Below are 22500 nucleotides of genomic sequence, written 5' to 3' on the forward strand. Positions count from 1 at the left end.
TTCGTACTGGAACCTTGTTTGAAGACACACTTGAAAAATCCTGAACCTTCCTAACCTAAACACTCTGAAAGAAGTAATTTTTCACTATCTGTTCTTCTATTTGAACATATAATTACATTTTATTTAAATAAAATGTTGAATGACAGACAGTATTTTTTTCCAATTTTACCACAATTTTTCTATGTTTTATTTCCATTTCTTCCTTATCACAGAGTGCCTGTTTCTGTTTTTCACCTTTTTTTTTTGTTACATTTAGGGTGCAAATGGTAGAAAATACATCTTTTAAAACACACACACACACACACACACACACACATGTACATAACACAGCTCTAAAACAGACATATGTGCACAAATCCCTCGCTATAATCGCCTATCAATTTATCTGTTTTCTGCATTTAAGGAGCAGGTACTTTCATCACAATCCATAGGGGTTACTGAGCACACACACACACACACACACACACACACACACACACACACACACACACACACTCTAAGCCAGCGGTGGTCACATCGAGTTATGCTGACATGGCCTAGCATCTGCTCGGCGGCTCCAGAATGACACCGATTTGCACTTAAATGAGTGGATTTAAGTGGCGCGCTGCCATTACCACTCGGCCATATGTGATCCCAATGTCTTTATCCTGCATTACACTGAGGAGGATGAGAGGGAGATGAGAGAGGGAGGGAGGGAGGGAGGAGGAGGAGGAGGAGGGAGAAGAAAGGAACGACAAGAGACAGGGTGGAGGGGGCGAGGGAGATTAGGAGAGACAGCAGCGGCAGCAGAGAGAGAGAGAGATAGTAGGGGGAAAAAAGAGGCATAAAGAGAAAGAAATGGATCTGTAATGAGAGAGAGATGGAGCTGAGGAGAAGAGAGAGGAAGACGTTAAAAGAGAGAGAGAGAGGGACGAGAGAGGATTACATGATGAGAGAAAAGAGAGAGAGAGAGAGAGAGAGAGAGAGAGAGAGGTGCAAATGTCAGAAGCTTTAAGAGGCGAAACATTGAGGAGAATCAGCTGTTTAATAAACACAAACAGCAGCAGGGTCAGCGGTAATCCTGACTCACTGAGGCTAAACCATCACAGTCCTGGATCAGCATCTCCTGTACTGTAACGCCGTCACTGACTGGCTCGTCAAATATGTTCGGAAAATAATAATGCTGAAAATACAAACTCACATAAACGTCAGGCAGGTGCAAAGTAGCAAAACCACATCCCAGTTCCACACTACACACTGTCTGTATAAGCACTAGGGGTGTGCCTGAATACAAATACATTATTCTGCAAAACACAAATAGTGGGTTTTATACAAATATTTGTTTCATACAAATATTTTAAAAATTATTTGTTGGGGCTGAGCTACTGACACAAGCAAAGTGCTCTTAAAGACTCTCCATCACCTGTTGTTCCTCTTCTCCTTTACACAAAGTTAGGTTGTAAAAAAATAGGCAATAAATGAAAAGTGCAAAGCAATAATCACCTTTGAAGTTCCTCCCTACACGTTACACGCTGTGCTGTCTCTGTGTTACGGGTGTATAAATAGATATGTCTGGCTGCAATGAGGCGATGAGTAAAGTTTTAGCTCAGTAATCATAATCATTTTCTAAAATTAAAAGTGTAATAAAAACAAAAACAGGATTTTTAAGCCTCTTTCCACTTTTATTCGAATACAAATACAAATAATTTTGCTGCCTCAACAAATACAGATATAAAAACAAATACTGGGATCTCTGCACATCTTTAGCCTGGATGTGTCCACAGCTCAAAAATATACCTACAAACACCTCTAAAAGCTCACTGATTAACATCTGAACACAAACAGAAATATAAAAACTGAGTTATGTGTGTCACTTGCTCTCCGATACAGTTGTTATGTTCAAGTCGTCATTTCCTGAACCTCTAGGTGAGTAAAAGTCAAAGGGATTCATCCTCTCAGGACCAGGAACGTCTGAACTAAATGTCTTGGAAATCCATCTGATAGTTGTTTAGATATTTTAGTCTGGATCAGAGTGGTGACAGTTTCATATTAATATTATTCAACACTAATTTCTAAGCAGGTTTTGAGTTTGTGGTGTGTCAGTAAGCAAAAACACTTGATTTTTGAGTTTGCTACTCACTGTTTTTTACTTGATACATCACACACAGGAAATGAAGGAAAGATTAAAAAATAAAGCTCGTTTAGATGGTGGTACAAACTACGTGAACCCAAAGAAATCCTTGAAAAACCTTTTCCTGTCTATTTATTAATGAATACTTCCTATTTCCACAGTTTCACTCCTTCTCTGCAGTTTAAATCCATCATCTCAACCTTTCCTCCCTCTTTAAATCTTTCCTTTTCCTCATCTGCTCACCTTTCTTTGCCTTCTTTCCATCTTCCTCTCCACTCACACTTCCCCTGTTTCCCAACTTTCTCTCCTTCTCTCTCTCGCTTTCTTCTCCTCCATCCATCTCTTCACTTATCCCTTTATTTTTTTTATGCTCTTCTCGTCCGTCTGTCCTCTCAATCCCTTCTTCGGTCTTCCCCTCCTTCCCTCATTATCTCCTCCTCCCATGTTTGCTTCCCTCTCCCCTCTTCTTGTCATCCCTCTAGCTGCCCCCCCCACTCCCTCCCTCCTCTCAGCCCCGTCCCCTCTCTCCTTCCCAACTTTTATTCCCTGCCTCCACCTTTCCTCCCTCCTTCCTCCTCTCACCATCTTCCCTCCATTTGTTCTATCTCTTATCCTTTCCAACTCTCCCCCTTGGGCTGATCTCTTCCTCCCTCCTCCTCCCTCTTCTTCTTCTTCTTCTCCCTCTAGCAACCCTCTCCCTCCCTCTGTACCTCCTCCCTTTCCCCTGACTAATCTCCCTCCTACCCCTCTCCTCTCCTCCTCCAGGTGTTTTGCAGGGATAAAGGATTGATGAAGCCATCAACTCTCTGCTCTTGACATTTACAAAAAACCCTCCAAGCAAACGCCTCCCACCTTCCCTCCCCCCCCTCACCCTCTCTCTCTCTCTCTCTCTTTCACTATCTCTCTGCAGAGCTACCTCGCTCACGGCTCGCCCCGCCACATCATTAAGACCCGGTAATTAGGGCTCATTTGTAAAGCCAGTGTAAATAAAGGGCCCATAATGGTCGGGATATCACTCACACTGAGGCGTAAACTAGACGTTTGTGTGTTTGTGTGTGTGTGTGTGTGTGTGTGTTTTTTAGGGGATAGGGGACATTAGGAAATTAGCTCATGTGTCATTAGAGCGAAGGTGTGTGTGTGAGTTTGAAAAGTTGGTTTCAGACAGAGAATGTGTGTGTGTGTGATTTGTGAGAGAGAGAGATAGAGGCAGAAGTGTGTTTAGAAGACATGAATCAATCATTGTTTGTTGTATCGGCGTGTGTGTGTGTGTGTGTGTGTGTGTGTGTTCGAGGTGACAGGAGGCATTAGGAAATTAGTGCCTGTGTCATTAGTGAGCGAGCAGCGGTGGAAGAAGATCCTTCACATAAGTACCGACTACACAATGTAAAAAACTCTGCATTTAAAATCCTACATGAACATATAAATGTATCATTGTCTCGGCCTGCAGTAAAATATTAAATATGTTTAATAAACTACATTATTAATACTGAAGCATCAGTGTGTAAGCAGCATGTTAGCAGCTAGTTTAGTCCAGTGGTTCCAAACCTAGGGGTCGGGGCCCCTCCAAAGGGTCAGCAGATAAATCTGAGGGGTCGTGAGATGATTAATGGGAGAGGAAAGAAGAAAAAACAAAGTTGTGATACACAGAAATGGACTTTTTCTCTAATCTTTGATTTTTGGTGAAATATTGGAGAGTTTTACCTCTTAAATGTAGTGAAGTATAAGTGTAAAATAGCTTAAAATGGAAATAAGATGATTGAGATGTTTAGTTACACTGCAGGGATGAATCAGACATGTCAGTATCAGTCATTTAAAATTCAAATTTTAACCAATATATTGTAAAAAAAACTTATATATAAATTAAATGTATCTCACTGCACAGCTGTATGTCCAGGACAGAGATGTTGGAGGAGAATGGATCGCTATTTAAAGAGTAAAGAGTAAAGACGGTGTGCAGAGCTTTACCTCTGTAGACTCCATAAGTCTCCTCAAAGAGCCCTGGAACCTCCACAACTCTTAACCTCTCTCAGGAATCACTGTGACTCCATCCTTTTAATCACACTTTACAACCCTTAAATTAATATATGGCTCCTGGTAGACTTGTATAATGACTTTAAATAGTCCTAGAATCCCTCCTGAAACGCTGCTAAACTACTACTGCAATCTCTCAAAGATCCCTCGGAGCCCCTCACAAGGTCCTGCAAACTCAGTGACTCCCTGGTACCTATTCACGGATAAAATACCTTTAATCCATTGAAATACAGCTAAACAGAGATGTTGATGATGCCGGAGGGAAGCCTGGCAACACCTGAAAAACCCCTTCAAGGATCCCCAGAACTCCCTCAAAGATTCAGACCGTCAGATATTCTTACAATCCCATTACGATTTCAGTTTGAGAGGCCTTCAAGGACTGCTGGAAACCCCTTAGGAATTTTTAAAAAAAATCTTCTCAAGTACAACTTTAAAAAAAAAATCCTGGAATAAAACACGAGTAAGCATCAATAAAATAACTTTCAAACCTCTAAAAACGAGTGCTGGAATCTTTTCAAAAACGTCTTCAAGGACATCTGTTAACATCTCAGAGACCTCCATGTCTACATAAAGACTTCCAGATAAAAGATTTGGAATAATGTCTCTCCTAACAAACACTTGTAAAAAAATATTCTATAATAATATTTGAAACTACTCAAACACGTCTTCAAGCATCACAAGAATCTCTTAACAAGCCCGTTAAACGTCTTCAAGAACGCCTGAAACTTCCTGAAGGAGCTTTTATTTAAATTCCAGGTGCACTCGATGCAATAAATGCGACGCCGCGGTGAAGAGCCGTCAGAGCGACTCTCCGAAGGTCAGTATCACTCCGAGCGTCGTCTGAGACTCTCACCTTCTGATCGATATGTTTTCCTATCGATCCGCCGTGCGCTGCCCGGAATGGCAAGTGTCAATCAATCCGGTGCCTGTCGATAAAAATGATCGCTCCTCGATGTGTTTATTTGCATTTAATGATCTTAATTACCATTCCCAGGGTACACACACACACACACACACACACACACTTTCTCTCCTCAATCATACTGAGGTCTCTCCCCTGTTTAATATTCCTAAATGTTCAGGATAAGACATGAAGGAGAAGGTTGACTCCTCTGCTCTCTTTTGGCAACAAGATACTTTGGAAAAGAGAGAAGAAGGTGAAAATAGGTGAAATCTGACATGATGCTCCATGCTCTTCTACACTGTTAAACATCACATATGAATTTAGTGGAAACAACTAAATTAAATATGTGTGTTTTATTAATTTAACTTTACACTTGATAAGTAAAATTTATTACTAAAAAAAACAAAAGAGCTGAATTAAACAACAAAAACTGTATGTGGCCAACGGAGCCGATTCTGTTTTTATTCATGTTCCCGGGTGGGTTGGAGCACCCCAATGAAGTTTAAAAGAGAGAAAAAAGGTAAATAGTGACGTCACACGCCAGTTTGCCACAGGTTGCAGGTTGTCGAGAGAGCAGATACAAAGTAAGTTAACCGAGTGAAATTAAATTAAAACTAATGCTGTTTGTGGGGTCAGGGAGACAACGTTATGTAATATGTTTTTGTTTATGGAGTACAGTTGTCCGAGGCCTCATCCACAATATTTGCACCCTTGGTTGGCGGTTGGTTATGTTCATGGTATCGTTATTAGGGGTTTTCTTTTGTAATGTTTGTAGTGTGGTTTTAAGTAAATGTAATAAATATAACATGTGTTTTTAATTGTAGTAATGAATTGTAGTTACGCTGTGTTAAACGTGGTAAATGTAATGTTTTTTTAAAAAAATACTATTGTGGTTGTGATGTATGCTTTTTTTTTTTTTGCTATGTGTTTTAGTTTCACGGTACTCGAAGAATAAAAGTCATCATACCAGTTGATACCAACAGCTGCTACAAAAACAAAAGAAGGGAAATATACAGGAAGTTGTCAGATATTCAGCGACATGTTCATCAGAGCTGTTAAATAACCTTCTGATACGTCCTGATGATGTCGTTATAATTTCCCATCAGCCAAAGTCCACATTTTCTCAAACACATCCTCCATGTTCCTTATTTTTCTGAGTCACTTCCTCCATAAGTCGTACTTTGTTTTATTAATTTCAAGTTTCAGGCTTTTCCTGAACTTATAAACTCAAATACTTCTGATTTGAAATTGAGCTGAATAAACGGACTCAAATCATTCAGTTAAAGTTTCTAAAGTAACTCAATCAGCATATTAGCAGACTTCCCAGCATGCATTGTTTTAAGAGTCTCCATAGTACTTTTTTTGTAGTTTGAAGAAAACATATGATGGGAACTTGTGGAGATGTGTCTTTAAGATAAGTCACATTTGTGTTTTTTTTCATAACAATAAAAAACAATACAAACTGATTCTTAAAGCTGAGAAAAATGAAATCTGACTGTAATATTTGTTGATTGAGTTTAAGTTTATTGAGCCTGTTACACCTGGATTAGTGGGTCACACTTATTCCTGTCATGAATGTTTGTCTGTTCTCTGTTGCTTTTGTTTTCTCCTGTTTCTTTCAGTCAGGGAGGTAAATTATCATCATTTGGCTTCTTTGATTTTGTTAGGTTACATTTATTACCTTCGTAGTTTTGTTGCAGATTTGTTATTTTTGTTTTATTGGCCTTTTTTCCACCCTGAAGTCAATTCAAAGCTCCATGTGTTTTTTATCTTTATTGTATAGATACAAGTTCAACATGCCGTTATCCCCGTATTTAAACAATATCCCGTCTCCCTCCCCTCTATTATGACCAATTTATCACTCTGCGTTCACGTCTAGCTGTTCATAAAAAAGCAGTTTTGATTTCCGACGTAGTTCTGATCGAGTACAACCCGACTCTGAGGGGTTCAGGAATGATGGTTGTCACGGTTAAAAGAGACCAGCGTTGACCGAGATGATGAGATGTCTTTTGATTGCCCTCTCAGCGATGATGATGATGATGAAGAGGAAGACGTGGGGTAGGAGGAGGAGGGGGTGCCTCCTCTGCTCTCCTCTCTGAGCGGGGTCAAACACTCCCTCTCCTCCATCCATTTACACTCATTCCCCTCCCTCCATCTGTCGTTCATCAGTTCCTGTTAAAGCCCAGGTGATGGACGAGTGTGTGTGTGTGCTCATGTATATCTACCTTTATGAGGACCTATTTTATATGTAGACTTTGTGAGGACTCACTGCTTCAGAGGCTGTTTAAATGGTTGTGACTTGGTGTTAGGCTTAAGATTAGCATTACATATAGTTAAGGTTAAGTTTAAGTGCCAGGGGAAGTATTATGTCAATGAGTCCTCACAAGTGTAGAGATACAGGTAGGTGTGTGTGTGTGTGTGTGCATGCTCATGTATATCTACCTTTACGAGGACTTATTTTATATGCAGACTTTGTGAGGACTCACTGCTTCAGAGGCTGTTTAAATGGTTGAGACTTGGTGTTAGGCTAAAGATTAGCACTACGTATAGTTGAGGTTACGTTTAAGTGCCGGGGGATGTATTATGTCAATGAGAGTCCTCACAAGTGTAGAGATACAGGTGTGTGTGTGTGTGAGGAGACATGCCATTAAACACGTGTCACCTCTGATCTGTGCTGAAATAAAGTCACACCTCTACACACACACACACACCTTATATTGCACATGCCAACACACACATTTGTCAGGGTTAACGCACACACACACACACACACACACACACACAGTCCGAAGCACTCTACCATGCACTTATGTACACACACAATTCTTCTCTCTCACTTCAATAAAACAAGCATCAATTTTGGTCTCCGACGGCGACGCTGATCTCTTTACAGCTTCCACGGCATCAAAGTAACGGCCGGCTGTAAATCTGAACCGGTGGTGGAGGAGGAGGAGGAGGAGGAGGAGGAGGAGGAGGAGTGATAGAGGAGAAAGGACAGATGATGGAAAAGAAGAAAGAAAGAAAGAAAGAAAGGGAGGAGGGGAAGAGGAAACGAAGAAGACAGGAAATAGGAGGAGAAGACGAAGAGAAGCTCCCAGGAAATTTGTTGACATTTTAAATGCTAGCCTGCTATTTTCAAATGATTAAACGCCTTGAAAGGCTCCATTCAAAACACAAAGAGCATGTATTTAATTCTGACCTGAACCAGAAACCAGCGTCACATCTGAGAGGAGACACGACATCCAACAAGATAAACAACATTTCTATATTTAGCCAAAGTCCAGTGATATTCTGTATTCTTTTTATTGTCAACATGAAACATGAAAACCAACAATGAATTGATCTACTAATAAGTAATGTGTGATATATCTTATTCCTCCGTTGTTGTTCCAGAAACTATTATAAACATGTCAATGAGTCACACCGCTGCACCGGGTGACATGTTCCTTCATCACCATGAACACACATGCTGTAGTTTATTTGGACTCAATCAAAACGCAACGTCCTGCTGTCAGAAATACTCACTAGAGCATCAAATGTGGAGAAACAATCCCCAACAAATACACTATTTCCTCCTGTTTGTTTGTTAAAAACTGCGACCGGCTGTTTCAGGAAATGAATCATCAGTAGGAACCAGGAGGAGCTGAGAGACGCAGACATATTAGCGTAGTCAGAAAGTATTGAGAGACATCTTTTCATAGTAATATTTGACACTAAAAATATGTATATAGAATAACACCAGACGGATGTTTTAAACATTTTAACACCAGAGGAATCATCAACCAGCTCCTGATATAAAGTATAGTTTGGAAACTGAAATAAAATCTGATTAAAGGAAGTGCTGAGTGTGTGCGCTAAAGGATAATAATTAAATTTAAGTGCCGGGACCATGTTTAAAAATACACACACATGTAGTGTGATGTTTGGTGATTGTGTCTTTGGGAAGGTGAAAGTTTCTGCTTCATCTTAAGTTAACAGTTTCTAAAAAAAAAGACGTTGCTGCGACCCGTTGAATAAAAAAAAATACAATAAAAAAGCCCTGACAAAAGCAAGTTGAACTGAAACAAAATGCTTTTCTTTAATATCACAGTTTTTCATTTGTTCTTACAGAGCAGATGAATTTTCCGCGGTCATTCATCCGACTCGGGATGACAACTTCAAACTGTTGATTTGAATCCTCTAGAGCCGCGGTGTCGGCGTCCTTGTCGAAGGTCAGCGTACCCGCCTCACCTTCATCCCTCTGAAACGCATGAAGGGAGCGTGACACGAGGCGTGTTGAAGCAAAAACAACCGGCTGAATCCCAACATGGCGGCGTGTCTTTAATGCCGCGAGGTCGGACGGAGCGAGCAGGCGAGCGGGTCAAAACCCCCCCCGACTCACCTTCCACCATCACTCACTCCTGTAATGCATGAAAAGCAGAAGCATGTGAAGCTAAATAACCAGCTGAGAGTGTGTGTGTGTGTGTGTGTGTGTGTGTGTGTGTGTGTGTGTGTGTGTGTGTGTGTGTGTGTCCTTCAGCAGGTCAGTGCTTCACCTCCTGCTGTCTGTCTGTCTGTAATGTATGAAAGTGTCTCCTCTGACTTTAAATCCTCGCCGTGCAGGCGGAGCGTCACCTCTGACCTCACACTGCAGCTCGCTGCGCAGCTTCATCCATTTCAATGGCAGCGGTCTATAAAGTGTCTGTGTCTAGACGCAGTACACACACACACACACACACACACACACAATACATATGGATGAACACACAAAGCATGGATCTATGCACACACACACACACACACACACACACACACAGTATATATACAGGAGAGTGAGGAGACATCAACTGCACATACACAGCTGTCTTTTTTTTTAACGAATTCCACTGAAGAAAAGCAGATATTTATGTGATCTTTTTAAAATTATTTTCACCTGGATTTTCACATCACATCCACAACGTGAGTCCTGCTACAAGAAGAAGACGATGCTTTAAGTAAATGAGGTTCTCTTGTAAACAAAGCTTGAAAAAAAAAAAAAGCCAGAAAAACCGACTGGACGAGCGCCTGATTCTGAATATTAGATATTTGTTAGTAGTTTTATGTTGCAGATTAACTTTCCTCGTCTCATTTCAAAAACTGAAGCAGCAGAGCTCGAGATATTCAGACTTTTACTCCCTGCTATTGTTTTACTGCGTCGTGACTTTCTTCTCGACATGAAACTCTGCCGGTTGAATCATCATCAGTCCAGAATATTAATATCTGCTTCTTTGATAAAAACCTCCAAAGTTACAAGCTTGTGAATGTAAAAACTTTAAGGGGAGAAGTTAAACTACGACTCCCAAAGTGCATTTCAGCAAGAAACATCCAATAATCAAGCTTATTTTTCCCCCTTTAAAGATTTTTAGGGAGTTTTTCCTTATTTTTTATTGTACAGATTATAAAACCCTGTGAGGCAAATTTGTAATTTGTGATATTAAACTATATAAACATGTTATGTGAACTGCTTTCACTGTTGAGGAAAATGATTTTACAACCTCCAGATCTGTTTATTTTCAGATTCTGGGTTCATTTCGGAGGAATTCAGCGACTACGGTGGTCTGGTAATGACGGAGCACCTCTGACCACCTTCTTCTCCATAGCAACGGCACCCGAGGCTCATGGGTATTTAAACCCGTCTGCCAAAGCCATGATGTCTCAGACATGAAGTTGAAATAATTAAAACTGGTGGTCATAACGTAAACCTACTGGCTCATTATATTATCCTGGAGAGTAACATTAAAGAGGACTGGGGCTCTATACTGGGGCTCTATACTGGAGCTCTATACTGGGGCTCTATACTGGGGCTCTATACTGGGGCTCTATACTGGAGCTCTATACTGGGGCTCTATACTGGGGCTCTATACTGGAGCTCTATACTGGAGCTCTATACTGGAGCTCTATACTGGGGCTCTACTGGAATATCTTTACATGATTTTAACAGTTAAAAACTCCTTATTTATCTTCTACTGGTCCTTTATGCAGCCCCTCAGTTCAGCCTCTGTCTCTAACAGGCCGTTTTAGCTCCTGTCTCTTTAAGGCCCCGCCTCCTGATGAGCCCTCTCTGCTCTGATTGGTCAGCTTCATCAGAACAGGATATAAATGGCAGCAAATCACTAGAAGCACAATCTGTCCTTATTGAGGATATTGTTAAAAGAAAACTATATATATATATATATATATATATATATTATTAATATATATGCATTTTAATTTGAATTAAACACACATTTATAGTTAACAGGCTTTCTGGTTAAAAAAGAAGAAGATAAATAAAAACTTGATGTAAAACTTGAAGCATTTTTCCTCCTTTTAAAGAAATTGAAAAGATAAAAAATGTTTTTCCTCTGGGTCTGAGAAACTTTGTGAACAGACGTGAGTGGACAGGGACTCGTCTGTATTGTTAGCAGGCGTATCTTTTGTTACTCATTTCCCTGCAAATCCGCCTCGCCGCCCACGCCACGTCCCATCATCCCCCCGGTGTGTCGCCGCGGCGATCAGTCAGAACAAAAGGAGGCGGAAGCTCCTCTGAGGTCCAGATAACCTCCTGCAGCTTCCTGTCAGCATGCTAATACCTCGCCGGCTTTCACGCCGGACGACGGGGAGAGAGAGAGTGTGTGTGTGTGTGTGTGTGTGCACGGTGGACACACACACACACACACACACACACACACACACACACACACATTCAGACACACAAGGTACATCTTTTGTTGAGGTGAAAAACAAAATTGTCACGATTAATAACGACAAACTTTGTGTTTCTGTCCTTTTATTTCTTGTTTTCATTGTTTTTTTTATCCTTTTCCTCTTTTTCTCAACTTTCCGTCTCTCCTCCTTTCGCTCCTTCGTCTCCTCTTCTTCTCTTTTTTCTTTCCATTTGACATCTCTCCTCCTCTTTCGCTTCCCCCCGTCTCTCATTTCCCTTGTCGTTAATCCTTTCATCTCATTTTGTCTTTTCCTCTTTTCATTCTTCTCTTGTCCCTATTATTATTATTTGCTACATCTATCTTCCCCTCCTCAATCATCCTTCCATCTTTACTCCTCTTCCTCTTTCCTCCTCCTTTCTCTCATTTCACTTCTTCTCCTGTCTCTCAATTATTTTCTCTTCTTCTTCTTTTCTCCACCTTCATCCTCCACCCATCCTTGATATCTTCCAGATCTCCCAGTCCCTCCATCACTCTCTCTTCCTCGTTCCCTTCATCATCCACGTCTAAACTCTCGTCTCTCCTCTTCTTTTTCTGACCATCCATCACTCTCTCCAACCACTTTATTTCTTTTTTCCCTGACACCTCTTAATCCTCTTTCTTCCTTTCTTTCTTTATCTCCCCTCTTCCTCACATTTTTCTCCGTCTCATACACAAAAATCCAACATGTCCTCCAAATTAAATGAGCAGATCCGTGGTTCGATCATGTGACTCTGATCTGGCGTCTCCATCAGCAGGATGACATCATCATCAGTAATGATGTTTTATGATGCGACGGCGCTGTGGTTCAGGTCTGGTCAGGTTTAGGAACAGATCGTGGTTTGATGTGGGTTAAAGTTACTGCTTCCTTAAAGTTAGGCAACCTTTGTTGTCATGGCAACAGTAAACACCACAACAACCGTAGTTACGTTTTTTTTTTTTAAAAATGTCCCGACTCGCGGTTGGAAACGGGAAGCAAACAGCTCCAAACTTCCCTCTGTCTCTTTTCTTTCCACCATCCCTCCATCCTTTATATTCTCAAAAGGTCAAAGTTCACTCCTCTTTTCAGTCCTGTCTCTCTCTTTTTTTTGTCATTTTTCCTTCCTCCTTTCCTCCTTTTCTTATCTTTTATATCTTAAAGTAAAAACTTTCACCCTTCATCTTCCACTTTTTATCCTTCTTCATTCTCATCCTCTTCCTTCTCTCCATCATTTTTCTCTTTCTTCTTATTTTGAAATGTCTTTCTTCCCGTTCTTTTAGTTTCCACATCCTCACCCGCTCACATTTTACGGTGAGGTTCTTTTACTTCATCCTTCATTTACTCTCCTCCTCCTCCTCGTCCTGCCATCATCCCTCCATCCTTTACATTTTTAAAAAGTAAAAAAAAAAAACTCTCCTTTTCTGATCTTACAGACTTCCTGACTTCTCCCTAGTTACACTTTTACTTTTACACTTTTTATCCCTCCATCATTTCACAACACACACACACACACACACACACACACACACACACCACCTACTAGAATTATTATAGATATTATATTATCTGAACGACATGGCAGCTCTGGAGTCAGCACCATCAATTATGAATGGGACAGTGTGTGTGTGTGTGTGTGTGTGTGTGTATGAGTGTGAGAGTTCACCAGGGTGGCTCAATTAACTGTGACCTTCCTCGCATGCACCCCCTCCTTCTCATCATCATCCTCGCCCCATCTCCTCCCTCTCCTCCGTCTCCCAGAATGCCCCTCTTTGACCTCATGCAAATGGCCGATCTCCCCGTCCCAAACACACACGGAACGAGAGAGAGACAGAGAGAGAGGAGGAGGAGGAAGAGGAGGAGAAAAGAGAAGGACAACAGGGAGAGAAAGAGCGATGAAAGGAGGAATTAGAGAAGAAATAAAAAATATCATAAAGGTATGAAAATATAAAAGTACAAATAAAATAATTACAAAAATAAACAGAAGTCACAATAAAAAGTGAAGATAAAAACATTCATCTTGTTTTCTTGGTTCAGTAACAGAAGAGACTGATGTATAAAACATCTTCAGCCTGTTGCTTTTCAACTGACTGATTCTGAATCATCATTAGAGGGACGAAGTTGGTATTTTCTGTTTAAAACATGCAGGAAGTCAGAAGAGACGCTGTTAAAACATAAAAACTGTGCGTCAATGGAGACGATGTTGAGCAGGTTTCAAGTTCCTGCGAGTCCAAATATCCGAAGACGCGACCTGAAGACCCCCCGCCTGATCGACAAGACCCAGCAGCTCCTCCTTCCTCACAACAGACTCTCCTAAACACTGCTGATCAACTTCTATCTATTTATAGTGTATATGTGTAATATCTTGCATGAAATATCAGCTGCTTGTGACGACAGTGTTACGGTCGTGTTTAGACTCTGCAGAGACTTGAACCTTGACCTTTCAGGGGACTCGGGTCCGACCCTGATCATATTCTTCACATATATATGTTATCAGTTTATCTATAACTCTGTCATTTTGCTATCCTGGTCTATTCTGTGCATGCTACATCTATTTCCTGTGTGTCCGTCCTGGAAGACGGTCCCTCCTCTGTTGCTCCTCCTGAGGTTTTGTCCATTTGTTCCAGGTTAAAGGGATTTCTGGGGGAGTTTTTTCTTTATTTGAATGGAGGGTGTAAGGACGGAGGATGTTGTGTTGCTGTACAGACGAGGTAAATGTGTGATTTGTGATATTTGAGCTATATAAATAAAATTCTCTAAATCTAAACACACTCAGAGGACTCAGGATGTGAACGTCTGTGGTGCCAAAGTCCTTCGTAGAGCTTCATTCATTTAGAAATGAAAGAAAATATGGAAAAAACGATCCAGGCGCCGATTATGTTTAGTAACACAACATGATCTGGAAATAGACTTTAACAGTATATGAATGTAAGTTGTAGGAGACCGGGATTGAAATGAGACCGTCCGCGTCTCGTTAATAAAACTTTGCAGTGGTGGTGGCGGGCGGATGTGAGACGGGTGCAGACGAAGCTGTCCTCCGGTTCGTGGACATCGGTGTGGACGTTGAGAGACCAGAGGAAGGAAGCAGTCGGCAGTCTGCTGGAGCTGCTTAATGCTAATTAATTCAGTGTTCCCCTGCAGACCAGCAGCAGAGCCCACTGGGAATACTGGGAGGAAGGAGTGGTGTGTGTGTGTGTGTGTGTGTGTGTGTGTGTGTGTGTGTGTGTGTGTGTGTGTGTGTGTGTGCGGGTGGTGTTATTGCCAGCTCTCTCTCTCTCTGAGGGAATGTGGACTGAACTGAAAGAGAGCAGAGATCAGGCTCTGCCTCGCTTTCCAATGACCCTGCCTGTGCATGTGTGTGCGTGTGTGTGTGTGTGTGTGTGTGTGTGTGTGTGAGCAGAATGACCTTCCTTGTGTGTGTGTGTGAGTGTGTGTGTGTGTGTGTATGTGTGTGTGTGTGTGGCAGCAGGTCTGAGCACTAGAGAGCCTCTTTAAATGACAAAGACAGAAACAAATCGCTTCACACACCTCTGACACACACACACACACACACACACACACACACACACACACACACACACACACACACACACCAGTGGTCTCTGGCAGCGACTTGATCCAGTGAACAATAGCAGAAAACGAGAGACTCGGCTGCTTCAGCTCGTATGTTTCTCCTCCTGTACGTCAGTGTAAATCACTGATTTAAAGGCTCATTCCACTATTTATTTTTACTGTCAAGGACCAAACAAATAAACAATCAACTGATAAACAAACAAACATCAGCTGAGGTCAGATGTTCATTTACTATCAGCCTGATGTCATATTTTATTATTGTTAAACCTCTTAAACTACATTTTTTTTTAAATGTGAATGTTATTTCCTTTACGCATAATTTAAATGTTTTACTCATAAATGAAAAAGTTAATCTGTTTTCTATTTGTGTGTTTTCACCTGATGGAAATATGTTTTTAACAGCACCAGAAAATTAATTTACATGTTGCTGTATATTTAATTATTGTGTGAGTTGTGTTATTTACAGGAAGTGGAAAGTGAAGGAGTCCACATGATGGTTTAAATGTGTCAGTTTTTTACATGAAAGTGGGTTCAAACAATCCTGAAATAGTCTAAAGTTCAGACAGTGAAAAACTGGAATAATTGTTAAAAGTTTGATGTGTTTAAGTTGGATAACTTGCCTGGAAAAGCCTGTAAATAAAGACAGGATTTATTATTATACTGTGTCATATATACAGTAGAGGTTTATGAATGCTGCTGCTACATGAAGGCCTGAAAATATGTTTGAAGACATATCAGCTGTGTTCTGAATCTAACTTAATAAAAATACACATAAACATGTCTGCTAACTGAAGCAGAGAAGGGTGTTATGGGTAATTTGTAGGTCACAGCGGCTTGCAGAAGAGCCAAGAGCACAACGCCTGAAAAGTATTGACGTTGTATGTTTTTATATTATAGATGATGTGACTTTAAATCAGGTTCAGTTAACAGAAAATGTGACATTTTTACTACGAATTCAAGAGACAAATTTTAAATAATAACTCAGAGAAATTCACAGTTTTCTTCCTGAAAAAAACAACCAGAATCTTTGTTCTCAGAGTAGTCGCCATTTTGGAGCCAATTTCTCAATATTACCTGCGTGTGTGTGTGTGTGTTAGTGTGTGTGTGTTAATGTGTGTGTGTGTGTTAATGTGTGTGTTCTCTCCCGTGCTGCTGCATATGCCGGCCTGGCATGAAGCGGAGCTGGCCGCCGACCATATTTGGGCGTAACGGGCGAGAATCCAGCAGACTAATTTGGGTCTGGCCGGGACGACGCAGTTATTATTTTCCTCTGGACCATCAGGCAGAGGACACACAGCCATCTGCTGCACACACACACACACACACACACACACACACACACACGTCTCAATTAGATCACTAAGAGGGCAGCTGCAAGCGTTGCCTGCTCTCATAAACACACAAACACACACACATGCAAACACACAAAAACATTTATATGTACATGAACACACACACACACAGTGTGCAGCGTTGTCGGATCAACAGGGTGTCACTGCTGCTCCTCTACACACAACAACAGCATGTTTCCATCTTCCACCTGTTTTCATCTGCAACACAAAACTAAACAAAAAGACGACATAATGTATGAAAACATGAAAAAAAATGTTTTAAACCCTTTTGACCTTGAGTCGTCTGACCTGAGAATAACAATACATGACGTGAAGAAGACATGTTTTAACGCTATAAGCCCAGGAATAAAGGAGGTTGAAGATCGGCTCAATATCTGTAAGTTTGAATTGAGCAAATGTGTATCTGTGTATGGAAGGATGCACGACACTATGACACCTGTTTCCACTTCTTCATCTACTGCAGAGGAAGTAATTAGCAGCGTCTGCCTGCAGAAAAGCAGACAGAGTAACGTAATGAAGAATAATATCCAGTTCACACAGAGACACGCCGCTCAGGAGACGTGATTTCATCTCCTTTGTTTAGCGGGATAATCGAGAACAGTTCAGCTTTAGACGAGACGACGCGGAGGGCAGCCGATGGAAATGATCTCCTGGAAACTGTCTTAATATACAACTAAACAGCAAATATGTTTAGAACAGAAGGAGAGAACATGACGAGGAAAGATCATAAAGACTTTAAAGTCTCCCTCCGTTAAAAAAACATGTTCTTCTTCTTCTTCTTCCTTCAGTTGGATGTTTGAGCTTCACTGTGCAGAATGATGCGAGTTTGTTTTCACCTTAATTCATCTGCATGGAGAAGAAAGTTTCTCTGAGCTCATTGGACGTCTGATTAAAGGGGGCGGGGCTACGAGCCAATTTGTGACATCACAAGCCAATCAGGGAAAAAGTAGATGTCATTTTAAGGATTTTAACAAGATAATTTCACTTTTTTTTTTATGGAAAACTATATCAGACACAAAGTAGAATATTTTACATGTCTGGAGGGGATCTTTAACATTTTTTTTTGTCTAAACCTAAACACAGACGAGAAGTCCTGTCTGACATCTACGACTTCAGAGCGATGTATAAATGCAGCGAGCCTGTGAACATAATCCAGGCATCAAATACTCAAACTAAACAGTAAGAAAACAGAGCTCATGGTTGCGGCACCTAAGATGCTGGTCCAGAAGGTTGGGGACGGTTGCTCCCCTGAAGTCCACAACCTCTTGGACTCTACCTTCTCCTTCCAGTCACACATCAAATCCTGGAGAACATCTCCCGACTCCAGCCGTCCCTCTCAAACGCCGTCGCCGAGACCTTGATCCATGACCTTCATCTCAAATCGTCTGGACTACCGTGATGGAGTCCTGTTCAGGGGTTCCCAGTAAAAACCCTGGACAGGCTCCAATATGTCCTGGCAGCACATCACCCCCCACTCTCATTCACCTACACTGACTCCCTGTGAAATCCCTCCACTCCCTGCCCCCCCCCCCCCCAGTACCTTTCAGACCTCCTCCACCAACACACACCTTCTCGAAGCCTGCGCAATTTCGGAGACGGCGCCCTCAACGTGGCGGCCCGTGTTACGTAAAATCTGAGAGATATCGGACGGATTTCTCCTCGTGTGTTTGATAAAGATAAATGTATGTTTGTGATTGAGTTTGGTTCATAATATTGTCATTTTTATTAGTGTTTTTTTACTCTATTAATTTACAGAAGTTGTTGTTGGTGTAGCTCAGCTGGTACAAACTGCAGCACAGATTTAATTAAAGCTCTCTCTCTCTCTCTCTCTCTCTCTCTGACAGCAGCCTTAACAAACTCCAGCTCATCAACTTTTTATAGCAAAGAATTAAAATTCAAAAAGGAGAGAAAGTAAAAAAAGAGAAGAGTGTGTGTTGGAGGGGAGGAGGAGGAGGAGGGAGGGGGGACTTTAACTTTACTCAGTGGCCGTGTTTAATTACAGCTCCGCTCTTTGTTAATGACTCTATTAACAGCTTGTTTGATTGGCCGGCCACGTCCGTCGTCTCCCCGGCGAGACGACGGCGAAGAAACAAGTTTAAACCGGCAAATCCTCTTTACACATAAATCTGCCTTCAGATTGTTCCAGCGCCGGCCACCGAGCGAGAAAATTCATAACCTCGTCAATTTGTCAAAAGGCTTAAAAAAAAAAAAAAAAAAAAAATCCCCCCCATCAACCTCCCCGCCCGCCACCCAGCCCATTTTTCCTGCACGCCACGATCTAATTAAAGTTGAAAAATAATTAGCGATATATTTTCCTTCCTTAAAAAAAAAAAAAAAAAAAAAACTAAAGAGAGGGAAGGGCAGTGATTAAAGGAGAAGAGGAGGAAGGAAGAGCAATTAAGAGGATGGAGGTTGACGAACTCTGTGTACACATGTAGGATTACAGGGTGAGACTCCTACAAGGCAAAGACAAGCTTGATCTCTCTCTCTCTCTCTCTCTCTCTCTCTCTCTCTCTCTCTCTCTCTCTCTCTCTCTGTCTTTCACTTTTTCTTTTTTTTTTTTTTTTTTCTTAAATCGGCGTGCCACTTCTTCTTGCAGCTGATAAAAGCCGAGAGAACAAGATAACCAGCTCGGCGGAGCTGGCGGAAAAGCTTAGGGGACCCGATGTGACAATTAATCAATTATTTGATAGAAATCATCAATCAATCTTGGTGGGGGAATTAATCCAGGAAGGGGGTGGGTGGGTAGGGGGGGGTTGGGGGAGAGGTAGAGAGACACATTGACAGAGAGAGGGAGAGAGACAGAGGGGGAGAGAGAGTGATGTGCCTTCCTCTTTAATTTGGTAAACTGATTGGCCTTTTTTTCTCTCGCTCCCATATCTGAGAGCTTCCTATATCTAATTTACAGAGACAAGGAGTTCACATTAAACTAATGGAGAGAGAGAGAGAGAGAGAGAGAGAGAGAGAGAGACAGAGAGAGAGAGAGAGACCTAATGCATGTCATGGCAGAGACAGTAAATACCAGCTCCTCTCTAGAAAACAACGTTCAGAGTTTCCCGCCTGCGCGTCATTTTCACACAGATCAACATCTGTAGTCGCAGGAACGAGTTTCACTAAATGATCATATAGAACAAATGAATCCATATACTGCTCTTTACTGGGAGGAAAAACATGAGAAACATTTAAAACTTTAAAGGGATATTCCAGTGATTTAGTGCTCTACTTCCAGACATTTGCAAATAGAGGCCAAGATATCTGCTAACCATGACGATAAACTGAACTTCATGTGTAAAATATATATTTTTTTATATATATTTTTATTTCAGCCCGACTGTATCACATCTATATACTGTGATGTAAAGGTGTGTTCACACAGAAAGCAGAGAAAAAGTTCACCTTGTGTCATTCAGGTGAGTTTGAACACCAGACCAGACAAACCAGTGTTCTGCAGACGTTAGCTGTAAGCTAGCTAGCAGCTGTGTGTGTGTGTGTGTGTGTGTGTGTGTGTGTGTGTGTGTGTGTGTGTGTGTGTGTGTGACAGTCTTTCTCCTTTTTCCTCTTGTTCCTTGTACGTATATGAAGCAGATTCAGTTGAAACATTTTCAAATCACATCTTCTCATAGACTTTCTGTGCAATCGTGCCGCGTCTAAAATCCCCTTCATGTTCTGTCTGAACACACCTTAACATCAACTCAGGTTTACAAGTATTCAACCCCAAAACTCAACCCAAAAAAAATGTCCTCATGTCTCCAGATGTTTGTGCATCATTTCAGATCATATTTGGTGTCTCTGGGAACACTGGGGACACTGGGATCTAGAAGACAGGAACAACCTGAGCTGATCCACCTGCCGCCCACAGTTTTATAAAAACTGCAAAAATAATTAGAAATGACCGACAACTAAAACACAAACAGAAGCAACCGGGTTACAAGAGGAATAAACAGCTGCAGTGTTGATGGTGTGTTCAAGTGCTGCAGGAAACTTTTTAACTGAGGAGGCTTCCAAATTCACATGACCTTTTCACAAAAACCCCGTCTGCAATATGTTTTTCTCGGATTAGTTTTTTGATTAAATGATGACTATGTTTCTGATATCTTGCACTATCTCACCTCTACAAGATTATACGAACACAAAAAAACACAAAAACTTTCTGATCTCCAACAGAAAAAACTTATAAAACTAATAAAACTGCTTCAGATACTTTATCTAACTTGATTCTGACTGATAGAAACTTCAAAATATTATCATATAAAAAGAGGAGAATAAAACATCTCTGTCAGCCGGCGCTGGATGTGTTGTTTACTCCTGTACGTCTTATTACCATCAACACGTATCGGCAGTTTGAACACAAGCTGGCAGAAGCTATGAGCTGAAGAAGGAAATGTGACAGTTTGAATCTCTTTTAATTCAGCAACACACACACACACACACACACACACCCACACACACACACACAGCTTGTCAATACTGACTTATTAGCGCCTCCAAGGTCGATGTGTTGACCTTCAGGATGGACGCCTGTCTCTATTAACAAGAAGTGGTGGAGAGTGAACCAATTGAGACGCAGAACTCATTACCAAGCTGACAAAGTACAATGAAGTGTCCCCGACACACACACACACACACACACAGCGATAAAATATGCGTTGTCGCTCGCTGCACAAATCAACAACCGTCCGACGAGCTGATGAGATTTTAAATAAGCCTTAATTTGTTGGGAATTGTCTTTGGTAATGATAGGAGAGAGAGAGAGAGAGACAGAGACACTCAGAGAAAGAGACACAGAGAGAGAAAGATGAGAGGAAGACTGTCGAATTTGTAAGTAAGAAGCCAAAAAACACTGACTGAGCTGTGAAACGCTTGTGTTTTCACACAGATAAACAGTCATAAAACAGCGTGACTTACCTGTGACAGTCCCAGGTAGATGGAGACGGTCTCAGAGATGTAGAGGAAACGTCCCTCCTTGTTTAGTGCAAATACAAACCCGTCCAGAGACTGAAAACAGACAGAAACAGACAGAAGAGAGGTGGAGTTTTAATTCCATGTCAGAGCAACTTGAAGATATCGATGATCCACCTGCTGCTGACTGACTGAGAGCTTGTTAACGAGGTCTTAATGAAGCTTCAGACAACTGGATGAAAACTGTGTGATGACATCATCGCTGGTAACCGCTGCTTCTACTGCATCACTTCTTCATGTGTCCAGTTGAAGTAACTGATATATGTGTTTAAAGGTTTATCAGACGCAAAACAGTTTATAAAACCATAGACAGGATTTTAATGAGAAATGTGCATCTCTGAACCACGTACAACTATTTTGCCAGATGTACCCTGCGTTGTTTTGCTTATTAGATCTTTCAGAAGCTTCCAGCTCGTTCTCATGTTGGATCAGGTTGGGCTGCACGCGGCCATTTCTGCAACTTTCTGACACTGAAGAGCCTTCACACCCACTTCACGCAGTGATTGGTCAGCTGTGCAGAGGACAGGAAGGAGCCAGAGCTCTCTATTTTTTCATTCTTCACACAATTAGACTATTTATGTCACTTTTCATGTGAACAACCGAATGCAACGCTATGATATCATGTCTCCCCCGTCCGCTCTCTGAGACAGGATACAGCTAGTTAACCAGCCAGGGTACAGCTAGCTAAACAGCCAAGGTACAACTAGCTAACCAGCCAGGGTACAGCTAGCTAACCAGCCAGGGTACAGCTAGTTAACCAGCCAGGATACAACTAGCTAACCAGCCAGGGTACAGCTAGCTAACCAGCCAGGGTACAACTAGCTAACCAGCCAGGGTACAGCTAGTTAACCAGCCAGGGTACAGCTGACACCATGAAATTATACCTGGAGCTG

General features: G+C 41.5%; 1 protein-coding gene across 4 annotated transcripts in view; it reads right to left on the reverse strand.

Annotated features, from left to right (window-relative positions):
* Positions 1–22500, reverse strand: part of LOC137199794 (neuronal PAS domain-containing protein 3) — a 373346-nt gene that overhangs the window by 85594 nt on the left and 265252 nt on the right. For all 4 annotated transcript variants that reach the window (XM_067614341.1, XM_067614340.1, XM_067614343.1 and 1 more), the window contains one exon: positions 21554–21643. In XM_067614341.1, coding sequence (XP_067470442.1) covers positions 21554–21643 — 90 coding nt within the window. The remainder of the gene's footprint in view (positions 1–21553; positions 21644–22500) is intronic.

Source organism: Thunnus thynnus, chromosome 16 (genome assembly GCF_963924715.1).
Source record: "Thunnus thynnus chromosome 16, fThuThy2.1, whole genome shotgun sequence".
NCBI lineage: Eukaryota > Metazoa > Chordata > Actinopteri > Scombriformes > Scombridae > Thunnus > Thunnus thynnus.